Genomic DNA, 14,354 nt, shown 5'->3' on the forward strand with positions numbered 1-14,354 from the left:
TCAAACAAGGTAATTAATTATTAAATGTAGGTATAACTCCCACAGCCTATTGAATTGAATTGAATTACTGCTCACCTCCAACATGAGAGACCAAGACAGGCCTTTCGATGCTACTGTGACTGTGATGGTGCTGGCTGATACCACAAAATTTGGGTTTTTGCCATCAACCACTTCACAAGTAACACCAAGACCAGAATCACCAGTATCAATATTGTTAAAAGTAGTTAGTGTATATATCCTGTAGCAGGAGAGCAGTGTGTCATGAATGAGGTGGATGCATCATTAATGGTTGTTATTGTTCTATTAATTAATCACATGCATGGTAAATGAGTGTTTATTTTGTAAATCCTCTCAGAATGTGACCCATCTAGAGACAAACTGTTTCTTTTCCTTTTCTCATTGATTCTATTTGTATTGATACTCAAAACACTGTCAGTACTGATCTGACCACATCTACACAAAATGCAAGCTGCTGAAAGACTGGAGCAGCATGCACTGTTCAGCACCACTAAATTGGAGAGCTTGTGCAGATGGGAGACACTGCAAAGGGATACCCACAGCTGATGGGTAATGCATGTGACAACATCAAGACAAAGGTACTGTATATGAGAAGCTGTGCACATATCTTTCAGTGTGAAGTGTATTTAGAAGAGTTGGGACCACAAACATCGCTCCAAGTAGTAGTATGGTCTAAGTGATCAGGTAATGCGTTATCCTGCTTCTTCTCTTGTGTTTTTGCTCTGAGAGTGGCAGACATTGTGAAGACAAACTTTACATTTAAACAAGTTTCCATATTATAAGAGTTAATCCACTGATGGTACTGTATTTACTGATGGTACATATGGTACGTAAAACTTTGACCTTTTTTCCACAGCAACAATCAGTGAATGGTAATGGTTCAGAATGGCTTTATGAGTCAAAGTATAAGACCTTGTTGCATCCAACAGTCCTGCATCTAACAATAATAGTCCGTATAATTTGAATCAACCCAAAAATACAATCAGTCCAGTCCAGAGTCACTGTGGGTTAACCTTTATTTCAAGAGCAACTTAAAGACTAATCCATACACAACCATCATTAACACATAGACAATATAAAATAAATATTCACTATCACTTTCTTCATCACCAAATAAATACCAAATATGTGCAGCTCAGTATTCCCCGTGTATTGCAATGTACTCAAAATAGTTTGTAGAAATAAAAAGGAAAATCATATAAACAAAAGCACCAAAAAAGAAACATCTTTAGAAAATTATTTAAAAACTTTCAGTTACAAAATATTTGCACTTAAAAAGATCCCAGTATTTTAAATAAATAATAAGATATATAAAACAATTCATAGTTGATTTCTTAAAATATCTCCTCTTTGATCAGCAATGCAGAGGAAATGATTCCCTTCTTTTGGTTACCATTTAAAATCTTATCAGGTAGCATTTTGAAATAAAAAAGTTAATAGATAATGAATAAGTAAGCCAACAAATATAAATAATACAGCAGACATGAATAAATAAGTTGTTATTAAACCAACATTTGCAAAGGACTTAAATAGTTACACAGCAATAGTTAGAATTAATCTACAAACTAGTCCTGTAGGTGCAACATCACTATGGTCAAATTGAATACTATTAACATCATTGAGTGGAGATCGGACATGTTCACTAACTAAGAGAATCTGCTCAGCTCAGGCTGTATACTGCACTCTTGACTTTGTTCTTCTCTCTCTGTGCCGTCTGTGTACACCTTTAGATGCCTATACTTACAGTAACAATTTTATTCCAGTATGCTACCACACAGGTTACATCCACACCCTCATCTGTTCACGCTCACACCATCATAAAGCAACATGCAAACAGGAAACAAATGCAAAGAACAGATTACAAAGTTTCAAATGAGAAGAATTAATTACATACAGTATCTAAAGGGTTTGGAAAGAAAGATTGAGTGTAGTCACTGTGATGCCTCACTCCCCGTCCTCCTCCTGTCCATCACACTTCAATGCCCTTCACGGCCTGGTTGATGGACTCGAGCAGGGCCCGGTTTTCAGGGTTCTGGTAGCAGTCTTTATTGGTAAACATGTGGGTCAGGGTCTCCACATAACTGTCGAAGTTATGCTCTGACAGCGGCTCCTGCTGAACACAGACAAGTTCACAAGTCAGAAAATTGGCCACAAGGCCACACCTCATGCAGCTGTTTGCCCCCATACTCCTCTGTTGCATTTTTTAAATATATTGGTAGGGTGGGTCCTAGCTGAATTTGAGGGTGTTCTTACTCTGAGAGTTCAAGCACAGTAAGTTCAAGTCCAGAGTTGGAGGCTGCGTACAGATTGACTTTAGCCCTATATGAAAAAACACAGCCCGCTCATTTATTTGAATGAGGCCAGTCTGGCAGTGCAGCAGAGATGCCGATGTAAAATCATCCAGCAAAAGAAAGCAGGAACCAGGCTCAACTTTTGCCACAAAGTAAAGTGACATCATCTGGCAAGGCCCCACGTTAGCCAATCACATACTGTACATGCAGGCGCACATTCCTTATTGTCAAGATGAAAAGTAAAACAGCTGCCGCTGTCATAACTTTCCAGAGTTTTAAAGTCCTGTGTGTGAGTATTACAATCTGCTGTTCAGTGTTCAAGTGTCTGAGGCCTTCAAATTCATGGATTTGTTACTTCCTGGATTATATTTCAGGTGTTGCTGGTACTTGAAGCAACACACCACCACCATCACAGCCCATATCAATGTTCTAAAGCAGGGCTGCCGTATTCACAAAACATCCTCAGGCTAGGAAGATTCCCAAGTCACTAACGCCTGGGACATACAGGATGCGTGAGCAGCGCGTGTGCATCGCGGAACCTCTTGCTTTTCATTTTGGCGCCCATGTTAACAGGTTAGAGCAGCCACACAACCCGCGTGAGACACGTGTCTCTTTGGTTATGCTGATTTAGCTCTTTGCTTTCATGCACTTTACAACACTCACACAACACACACACATTCTCCACTCATGCATCACATACACTACTGAGACCACTGATTTCCACACTCCATACTTTAAATATTTAGTTTAATCTTTAAATTAGTTTAATTTAGTTTTGATAAACTTATCTTTTGTTGAAACTTTAACATTTAGCATCCCTTTTGTTGTGGCCACTTGAGCCAGGTCATGACAAAATGCAGTTTGGAGCTCTGACTTATTCATGCATCAGAATAATTCATCAAACCAAAAATAACCTCTTCAGGCCGCATTTTGTTTGACAGTGGTTTGACAGTGGTGTCAAACAAAATGTAAGTGTACATTAAATAATCCCTAACTGCAACAAATAAATGAATAAAGCTGATGTCATGGTAAAATAGACATTGTAAGTAGAGTGACCTCATCAAAGCATGATTTTGTTCAGTCAACTGTAGAAATATCTCAGTGTCAACATGTAGATGGTGTTACAATATTTACTTTACAAGTCAATATTTTACTTAGTTTTGTTTCATGGATGAAATTTGTGACTGTGTATAAAATTTAAATATTTGTTCATGAAATCTACCTACCTCCTTAACCCCTTAACATCCACCCTTTTTATAGAATTTTTGCCTATTAGGCATACCCAAATGGAAAAGCTTATAACAGAAGAACTGTAAGGCCATGATGCATGTATTAGGCTTCATTTGACAAATGACATCCTCTAGTTTCTGGAAATGTGTTTGTTTAGCATGTGGCTAAAACACAAACAAAACTACATCAGTTCAAATAAGGCTCAAAAAAGTGTTTTTTGGTCCTCATCTAGAATGAGTCATATTTGAATAACAATAATTAGGACATGCTTTATGCCAGAACTATGCAGAACACCATATATCTTCTACATCTTGTCAACCTGTATAAAATTCCAGACCTCTAGGCCTAACCTTATGGGAGCTAGGGAGTTTTAGTTTGTGGTGTCACTGCTGTCCCTGAACCTCTCCAATCATCTCCAATTGGCCAAATTGTGCCAAGATTGCTTTGACTCATTACTGTGTGATGCTACTGCTTACAACTGACTTAAGCGGGTCGCCGGTAACCCAGTGGATGTTAAAGGGTTAACAGTCACTGATACAGACTGGTCACCTGTTACAAATCCCTGTAGACATAGTAGGCCTTTCTCAATCTGCATTCTTTTCTGTACTTGTGTTCTTGTGTACTTGGGAAACGTCATCAGTCGCAGCCCAAGTACTGTTCCAATTCAAAGTCCACATCCTGCCAAATACAGACCAAATGCCTAGATGTGTACTTGCTCCACCTGTTTTATCGAGGATACATCAGGAGCTGACTTGTGTGGACTTGGGACAGCCAAGTATCCCAGAATGCTTTTCACACCAATTGGCAGTGATGGTGGAGATTTTAAGCCAGGCAAAAAGCTGTTGTAATTTTCACTGTAGTTAATGTGACACTTTATTGAGTTTTAATATTTTTTCAGGCAAGAAAGTATCCATTTAGATTCCCAATATGTGGTCAGTTTATCCAAATAATGCCTATTTGGAAATTTGCTCTGACATTTTCGGAAATGCAAGGAGCCACCACCCGGATGACCAGCTGGTCATCTCAGCTGCCAGCAGCACGACTCCTGAGATGATCAGCCAGTCAGCATCTGTCATCATCCCAGGGAGAACATGATCTGATGAACTGATCTGTGCAGCTCTTTGATAATTTACTGCTGGCTCTAATGTCTCCGTAGCATTTTGGTTTATGATATAATTCCTTTTGGAAGATAAATGTTTGTTTGTCTGAATGTAAAGTGAAACGTCATGTTTTTACTGATCAGAACCACAGCACTACCTATGGGGCTCTATATGTACAGATATCACCGCATTTCAATAAATATAAACATATTAAAATGAGCAGATCAGTCCAATTAAATTTCATTTTATTTTATTGAGCTACATAACAGCACTTTATGTTTCGGACACTCGTGGGCGATTTTTAAACTAATCAGTCCAATTAAATTTCATTTTATTTTATTGAGCTACATAACAGTTTGGGTTTTTATTATAGCTACATTACAGACTGAATAATAATAATTTACTGCATCTGTCTATCAATGAGGTTATGTGTTGAAGCTGTGCTGGTGCTGTCAGCTAGTACACTGCTGTTCTAATTGCAGAATGACTGTACTGCATCCTCCTGTCCTCGGAAGTTTGTAATCCTGAGTTGAACTTGCCAAGTCTGAACTAGCAAGTACACAAATCCAAACTTGGTGTACTTGGTATTGAGAAAGGTCTAGTGAGTTGAGTAATTGATGAAACGTGATGTCATCCATAGCAATGGAGTAAACCCCACCCCTTCTCTGACCTCAGGAGTTCTCTGTTCCTTACTAAAAATTACTCTCAGCAGCTTTGTGAATTGGTCTTAAGGCGAAACTCTTAGTCCTAGTGGTAAAATAAGACTGTGAATACGGCCCCTGGTCCAGTAAGTATCAAGTCTTTCGTCTTAAAGAGTTAATACTACTTACTCTTTGGTAAACATCTAACAATGGCTAAATCAGAGGTGAGACATGGTCAATGTTTTGCAGGTCCCAGGTTACCTCTCTGTCCCTCTCTCTTGTTAGCAGAGAGGTGGATAGATTGGAGAGTTTTATTGTTACTGTGTAGATGGTTTTGGGAACAACAGATGGCAGTGACATCGGCTACTGCTGGCCATTCATCAGTATCAGATACCTGATGTTGGACACTGCTGCCTGTTCATTGAGTTTGTGAGACATTTACTGAAGTCGATCTAATCTTTGCTATAAGTTCCAGACAATAACATTTGAACCCTTACAATTTAGGCACTATGGGCCCTTTTTAACGATTTAAAGCACATGGTCTGAAGCGCATGGTGCAAGTGCATCAAAATCCACTTCTGCTATTTTAACGGCAGAAAAATGGTCGCTGTGCCAGGCGCATGGTTCAAAGGGGTTGTCAATAGTCTCCTAATTAATGGGTGTGTGTGTGTGTTTTGGGCGTAAAATGCGATAAACCAATCAGAGTGTCATCTCCCATTCCCTTTAAAAGCCAGATGCACTTGCACCTCGGCGGATTGCTATTATGATGGCACATTTGCCAAGTAGTAAGAAGGAGCGCCTCTCTGCAGAGGAAATGGATCTGCTTGTGTGCAAAGAGAAAGGACATGATCCATAATGAGCACTGCTGCTCCTGGACCCTCCCGTGGCCACCCACAGACCACCAGTTTAAGGTCCTGGTCATTAATTTGTTGCAAATGTATTTTCAATTTTTGAATACGTTTATTTTATAATTACAGCGTTAGTTTTCTTTAAAATCGTTTTGTTCAGTCATGGAGTAACACCTAAAATCAGCAGAGTTTTAATTGCTGAAAGTATGGAAACCTGATCACTTTACTCTCAAAAATGTTAAAGAATATTTGTTAAATATTGTTCAAAAATTAAATCATTAATTTTAATCATGTAAAGAATCATTAACACAGTTATCAGGACTTGATCAGCTCTCCAAGGTGCTAATCCTGCTGCTGGCAGCAGCTAGAAGCTGTCCAGATTTATTTTAATCATTGTTTTCACTTTATTTCCTCATGTGTCCCTCATGTCCTCATGTATTGATGTAGCAGGAAAGTCGATCTGTGTCTGATCCGTTCTTGTCCATCTGTTTAAATACCTACATGTATTGCCATGATTTGGTCAAATAATAAGACAATTTTATCCGTCATTACTGCGATTAGTTAATTCTGATAAATATCATGACCAAGAATTATGACATGTATTTTTTAAAATATGTTGATGTACACTATAGTAATCTTTCACATTGTAATCCTTTTAATCTTTTGCATGTTTGGGCACTGCTGCACATCCATGTGTGTGTAAAAAGCAGAGTGCACGCACGTTGTGCACCCACCTATGCAGCCGCGTATTACTGTCTTGATAATGCGCCCTTAAAATAATAACAGTGAAACACTGCACCATTGACTTAAAACCACGTTTTTGTTGGTCAATAGCGCAATCGCTCTCTGCTGCCTCAAGATAGTAATGCGCCAACAATGCACCTGACCACACCTCACTTTATGGATCTTAGGACAGACAGATTGTAACCCTAGGACAGAGGTCTGATCGATTCCAATCAGGCTAAAGTGATTACCTTTGGTAGCCCAGCTCAAGCTTTTGGTTATATTTAATATTTATGGTTATATTTCTGGGTATTCAGTTGCTTATAAGATTGAGAGGATGATTACAACTACTATTTACTTCCACAAGTTGAGATTCTTCAAGACTGTGTGTACAGGGAGGGAATTATTTCCTAATGGTTTGTCTTCTTTTAAAACAACCCAAAAATCATTGGGTATACTCACCATAGTAGGCAGGCGGATGTTGGTCAGGCTGCGGATCAGAGCCTGACTCAGACCAGATAGCTCCAGGAACAAGGCCTCATTCTTCTCCTCGATCTGCTTATTCTCCTCCTCCATGCTCTTCAAGTTCTTCTCCATGGAAGAGATCTGAAGCAGAGACAGACACAGAACACTGCACTGAAGCAGCAACACAGACTGACATGCAGCAGAACCAGAGATAATCATTGTCATTGGCCCATCAGACAGATGTCTTGATAATGGCAGTCTATAGGGAGAATGCTTTTTGGAGAGCAGTTGATTTTTCAGTTTCAGTACCACGTTTGGCCACTGGGACAAACTGGCAGCAGGACTGAGTCACTGCACTGTGTCTGGCTCTACTAATGCATCCATGGTGCTGGTCTGTGTGGCATCAATTTCATCTCCAGACAAACAGCCTCATGCTCAGCCTGCTGGCTGTGTTGCTGTGAGCTGAACAGCTTAGCTAACCTGAGTGTGCAGATTCATCATGTCGGCCTCCATCTCTGAATTGGACTCATTCAGCTCGTTGATCTCCTTGTTGAGCTGCTTGATGTCCTCATCGTTGTCCAGAACTGAGTGAGAGCAACAACACACAGTTAGCAAAGAGATTATCAAGACCACTGCCGCTTCTCGCTCCACAATTCAGTGGCTACAAGTCTATTTAACTTATCATTTTTGTTCTCTGGAACTTCTGTTTCTGTGGTCATGCATGTGATGTGTTGAGTGTGGTTGATGGACTTTTCATATTTTTAGATGTCTCCAGGCTTTAGTATTAGCAGTAATAGTTTGTGCATTTTGAACACTATATTAAACAGAAGGGAAAGTACTGTGTCCTACCATCACTGGCTCTGAACTTGGCAGTGATGTACTCATCTCCGGGGAACTTGGCTCTCTTCTTGTTAGCCGATGCCCTGGGACAACCTGACAAACTAAAAGGAGCAGCTGATCAGGACATGGAGCTATTTTGTGCTCAAAAGGCTGAGATTTCTCATCAGAAATTATATATGTCAAAATCAAATTTCAAAACCTTTTTTAAATTATTTCAGCTGATACTGTGCTTACGTAGGATATAGGTAACATGGGGCCATTTAATCTGTCAGTACAGGAGCTTCTATTCATATAGAGGTGAGTGGCCCAGCAGCTCATTTTGCTCCTGGGCCACAGTCAGGTAAATCTGACCATGAATCTTGCAGTCACAGTAATGTGAAATAAAGTGTGAGCTGTGCTTGACATAATGGTGCTCTCTGTGTGATAAAACTCTCAGATTTTCAAGATACCTGCGGTGTGTCAGGAAACTGCCGTTTGCATGACCAGAGCCGTCGCAGCCTGGCGTTGGGCAGGTCGGGCCCTCGGTCTTGAAAGCCTTCCAGGAGAAGGGAGTGCCATTAAGAAGGCCCTCCTTCTGGCGGCGTGCTGCCAGCGGACAGCCGTAGGCACTGCGGTGGGTGGCGTACTTCCCACTGATGTGGCCTAGACTGTCACAGCCAGGAACTGGACACCTGGAGTCAGGAAGAGAAAAGCCCAACTGACTGGTAGGACTCTCGCTGAGGAGAAAGTGTCAAGTGGCTAGTACAGGATTGACACATGGATCCAAATCTGGTGTTTTAGTTAAATATAATAGAAAACAAAGATGAAGAAAAAAATTTACCAGGAATTTATTAAGCGACCACTTCTAAATGTCCCAGGATATTTCAGAAAAGATACATATCACATCAAATGTCTATGGGGAACCAAATGTAGAATTTATTAAATAAATAAAAGAGTTCATTAAAGTTAAAAAAAAATCACACTTAAAGTACTGTTTTACAGTTTTTCAAGTTAAAACAACAGTCAGGTGCCCAAGATCCCTTTCAAATGTGCTCTCAATGTAAGCAATGGGGGCTAAAATCCAGTGAGGGCCAAATTTGTCATTTTATGCAAAAATGCATTTAAAAGTTTATCTGAGGCTTTAGCAGCCTGAGTTAGTCATATCAAGTGGATATCTGCCTATCTATCTATCTATCTATCTATCTATCTATCTATCTATCTATCTATCTATCTATCTATCTATCTATCCATCCATCCATCCATCCATCCATCTATCTGTCTGTCTGTCTGTCTGTCTGTCTGTCTGTCTGTCTATCTATCTATCTATGTATCTATCTATCTATCTGTCCGTCCGTCCGTCCGTCCGTCCGTCCATCTATCTATCTATCTATCTATCTATCTATCTATCTATATATCTATCTATCTGTCTATCTATCTATCTATCTATCTATCTATCCATATTTATGGCCTTTTTAGCATCAAATTCTCTCTTTGTGTTTCCTCGGACAGTGTTTCCCTGTTGAGCTGCGGAGGAAGTATAGTAACAAAAAGAGGGACTTTGGGACTAAAAAGACTAACATTGAAATATAACTATTTGATTTGACTCATTTGGATGACTGAAGCTTCATATTAGCTTCAGATAAACTTTTAAATACAGTTTTGCACAGAAGGAGGACTGTTGATTTCATCACTTTTATTGCAAGTGCAGTTATGCAAGGATCTGCATAAGGTCAGTATGAGCAGGAGGAATGATTACAGCAAGAAAAACTGTTTCAATGTACATTTGGGCACCTGACTATTGTTAAACCTGCAGTGTGGAACTTTTACATGTAAATGAATGTCTGTTACATTCAAGCCCTTGCCAAACGAGTTCACACAATGCTGATTAAGCCAGATAAATCTCTCTGTATTTCACAGTACACAGAGTTTTTAATCTGGTGTCGGGTTTGACATTCTTACATTGGCCAGATGAATGTATACTGCGCAAGCTCTATGGGGAGAGCATGCACACTAGAGACATCTGTCGACTGAGTGGCTAACTTCCAGTTAGCTCTCGGCTAACTTGAATGGGGATAAAATAATTTAATCATGCGGCTCTTCTAGACTTTCCAAATGATATCAGACCAAATGGATCAAATCCCGATAGTGAAACAAATAATTTTGTGGGGGTTGTGTGACGCTCAAAACAACTTATCCACCATTTTACAGCCGCAACAGTAGCGACGGAGGAGGCTACGGTGGAGCCTATGACGTGAGCATGTGTCATTAGTGTTTTTGTAAGTACTCTCACTGCCAGAAGGGGGAGAAAAAAGTCCCGCACTCCAGCTTTAAGACAGGCTTGAAAAAATAATCTTATTTTTCTCTCCTGTTTATGTATGACTTTCTCTTTTCATGTGTTCAATCTTCAATCTTCAGCCATGAGGGAAAGAAATGACTTCATGAAATTAATTCCTCAAATTATCAAATTAGGACACATTTTCATACATCTGGCTTGTTGTATGAGAAGAAACATTTTAGAACTGTAAATTAAAAGGCTGAATAATGTTTATTTTGCCCCTTGTGTTTAAGTTTTGGAAAAGTAGTTTTTTCCATTCAGCAGACGACATACTGTGTAATACTTGTTTTCAATCTCCTCCCATCCCTCTGGCATAGCTTTCAAAAGCAATGACTTTAAGTTTATTTTGTTGTGCACTTGCTGAAGGGGGTTAGCTCCAAAGTTAGCGACCTAACCTGAAGACACTAAACAGAGAAATAGAGAAATGCGTGGCTGCTGAATCTCCCCACTTTTGCTCAGTGCACACCCAGCCAGATCAGCCGGACCAAACGGTACAGAATCCTGGCTCCATCCCAACATCCCGGATCAAGCTATTGCATTCAATGGGTGGACAGTGTTTTGCGCCAACAGAGCACAAGACTCTGCTAAGAGGAGAGGAGGCAAACTCTGTGTTTACATCAATGATGCGTGGTGCTCAAACGCAGTCAAAGTGGATGGACAATGTTTACCAGATTTTGAGTATTTAATGTTAAGATGTCAACCATATTATCTGCCCAGAGAATTCACCAGTTGTTTGTTGTTGCTGTTTACATTCCTCCAGATGCAAATTTTAAAAATGCAGTACAGGAATTGTATGAGGTCATCAGCATTCACATGACAAAACAACCAGATGTCCACATCCCCACCAGGGGAAGTAATACCCTGGACCATGTTTATATGAACATTCCTGGCAGCTACAAAGCCCTCCCTTGTCCCATTTTGGTATATCAGACCATATTTCCCTGCTTCTCCTGCCTACTTACTCTCAGCTGATAAAAAGGGTCAAACCATCAGTCAAACTGTTAAAGTATGGACAGATGAAGCTATAGCAGCTCTACAGGACTCTTTTGAATGCACAGACTTGCACATGTTCAGAGATGCCACCACCCAGGAGAACCATATCAATCTTGAGGAATATACATCAACAGTGACATCATACATCAGCAAATGTGTTGATGATGTGGTGATCACAAAGACAATAAAATCATTACCCAACCAAAGAGTCTGGATGAATGGAGAGGTGAGGGCTCTATCCAGAGCCAAAAAAGAGCTGCCTTTTGGTCAGGTGATAAGGAAACATACAACACCGCCAGAGCAAGACTGAAAGCTAGCATCAGCATCACAGAGAACCTGTCATGGATATCACACATCTCCACCCTAGTAAAAAAAAGCTCAGAAACGACTGTACTTCTTAAGGAAAGTTAAGAAGTCAAAATTCCCATCTCAAGTTCTTGTTAACTTTTACAGAGGAGCAATAGAAAGCATCCTGGCTGGAAACATCACAAATTGGCATGGGATGTGCATGGCCCAAGACAGGAAGGCTCTACAGCGGGTGATTAAAACCGCCCAGAACATCATCAGTATGCATCTACCAGCATCGGTGATATTGGTGAGGTGAGGAGCCTGCACAGAGCCCAGAGGATACTAAAAGACAATACCCACCCCAACCATAGCCTGCTCACCCTGCTGCCCCCTGGCAAGATACAGAAGAATCCGCTGCCATACCACCAGACTACAGAGCAGCATCTTTCCTCAGGCTGTGAGACTCCTCAATTCGTCCTCTGCACTACATTATAAAAAATAGTTTTATTTTTATGAATTATTATTTATTAATCCATTTATATAATTTCTGTTTTCGTGAGTAGCATTAAGGGACTACAAACTACATTTCATCATACAGTCTTGTGTTGTAAAATGATAACAATTTAATCTTGAATCTTGAAATGACTTAAAACAAGTCGATATCTTTCAACGTTAGTCTTTTTAGTGCCAAAGTCCCTCTTTGTGTTACTATACTTCCACCGCAGCTCAACAGGGAAACACTGTCTGAGGAAACACAAAGAGGGAATTTGATACTAAAAAAACTGTAAATGTTGCAGACATCCACTTGATATGACTAACTCAGACTGCTGAAGCCTTATATAAGCCTCAGATAAACTATTAAATGCATTTTTGCACAAAATGACACACTTGTGTGGACACACTTTGGATTTTTGCCCCCATCACTTACATTGAAAGCACATTTAAAGGGAATCTTTTAATAGCTAATATGAACAGTAGGAATGATTACACCAAGGAAAACCTCTTTCAGTGTTCATGTGGGTACCCGACTGTTGTTTTAAGACTTAAAAAAAGACTAGGTCAATACCTAGTATGTGGCTTGACCATGTATGAAAGGCTAGAGGGCTTTTAATTTGAAACGACGGATACAGGAAGTGGTGACACATGGCGACCAAGCCCCCAGGAAATGCACCGGGCTTTGACTGAAGCCAATTTGATATAGGGCCTTTCTCAAACCAAGTACGCCAATTTTGAACTTGCATACTTGTTAGTACAGACATGGCAAGTTCGACTCGGGAGTACAAACTTCCAAGAATGGGAGGGCACAATACGACCATTCTGCAAAAGGAATAGCAGCGTACTTGCTGACAGCACTATCTCAGCTTCAACACAACTACTTTGACAAAATAAACTCAACTCAAAGCTGCACTAGCACTTTTTTTCTCACAAAAAACCTCATTGACAGAGAAATGCAGTAAATTATGTTATTCAGTCTATAATGTAGCTATAATAAAAATCCAAACAGTGTTGTAGCTTAATAAAATAAAACAAAATGTAATATAGACTGATCTGTTCATTTTTAAAACATTTATATTTATTGAAATGTAGTGATATCTGTACATGTTGAGCCCCAGAGGCAGCACTGTTGTTCTGTCCAGGAAAAATATGAAGCTTCACTTCACATTCAGACAAACTAATGTGGCTGCTGCAATTGTTAGATTTCATCTGTGAGACCAACATTTATCTTCCAAAAGGAATTATATCATATATCAAAATGCTACGGAGACATTAGAGCCAGCCGTGAACAACCAGGAGCTGCAGAGATCAGTTCATCTGTTCATGTTTTCCCCTGGATGATGATGGATGCTGACCGGCCGCTGTTGTGGTCCAGCCAAAAATTGTGAATCTATCCTTTAACTTGCATGAAAAGTCAGCTCCTGTTGTTCAGTACTTCATCATTACAGCTGTGGGGCAGTGTCAGTCAAACTTTATCCAATACACATGCTTGGCTGGTTAGAGCTAATGAGTGATTGTAGCTCACCTTAACAGCTCGGAGTCTTCCTTGTCATCCTTGGTGGGGGTTGATTTGATCCCACCCTTCTTTGCTCGTGGGCATCCAGACAGACTGACAGAGAAGAACACAGAGGAGCAGTCTCAGCACAGTCTGTTCATCTGCTACCCAGATGATACACCAGTCAGAATGAAGAGCTCCTACCTTCTATGTGAAGCGTAGTTTCCAGTAATGTGGCCTGATCCATCACAACCTGGAGTCGGACACCTGAGACACACACAGACGCTCTCTCACTTTACATGCTTACACTACCAGTACACTGCAGGCACAAACCAGTTAGCTTCACTAAATTATTAGAGCTCACTGTTGTTGGTCTAAATTTTTCAATATTGGAATGAGATATTACTAATTTTGACTATTTTCTGTCAGTGTTAAAAGGAGAGCAGGGACAGAGTTGTAGCTGCAGACTGAGTGCTCAGTGAACATGTTGGAGTTGAGAGACAGGAGAAAGCAGACATACTTTAGTTCAGCTGTGTGGGCAGCCATGAGGGTCCGAAGTGATTTATCAGCAAGAGGACAGCCTGACAGACTGGAAGATAGGTTAGAGAGAGAA

General features: G+C 40.2%; 1 protein-coding gene across 1 annotated transcript in view; it reads right to left on the minus strand.

Moving 5' to 3' along the window:
- Positions 1 to 1,016: 1,016 nt before the first annotated feature.
- Positions 1,017 to 14,354, minus strand: part of myt1a (myelin transcription factor 1a) — a 46,500-nt gene continuing 33,162 nt past the window's right edge. The window contains exons 16-23 of the mRNA XM_042409103.1: positions 14,262 to 14,330; positions 13,946 to 14,008; positions 13,772 to 13,855; positions 8,606 to 8,827; positions 8,166 to 8,257; positions 7,797 to 7,900; positions 7,314 to 7,457; positions 1,017 to 2,131 (exon numbers count right to left, since the gene is read on the minus strand). Coding sequence (XP_042265037.1) covers positions 1,988 to 2,131; positions 7,314 to 7,457; positions 7,797 to 7,900; positions 8,166 to 8,257; positions 8,606 to 8,827; positions 13,772 to 13,855; positions 13,946 to 14,008; positions 14,262 to 14,330 — 922 coding nt within the window. The 3' untranslated portion in view covers positions 1,017 to 1,987. The remainder of the gene's footprint in view (positions 2,132 to 7,313; positions 7,458 to 7,796; positions 7,901 to 8,165; positions 8,258 to 8,605; positions 8,828 to 13,771; positions 13,856 to 13,945; positions 14,009 to 14,261; positions 14,331 to 14,354) is intronic.

This window comes from Thunnus maccoyii, chromosome 4 (assembly GCF_910596095.1).
Source record: "Thunnus maccoyii chromosome 4, fThuMac1.1, whole genome shotgun sequence".
NCBI lineage: Eukaryota > Metazoa > Chordata > Actinopteri > Scombriformes > Scombridae > Thunnus > Thunnus maccoyii.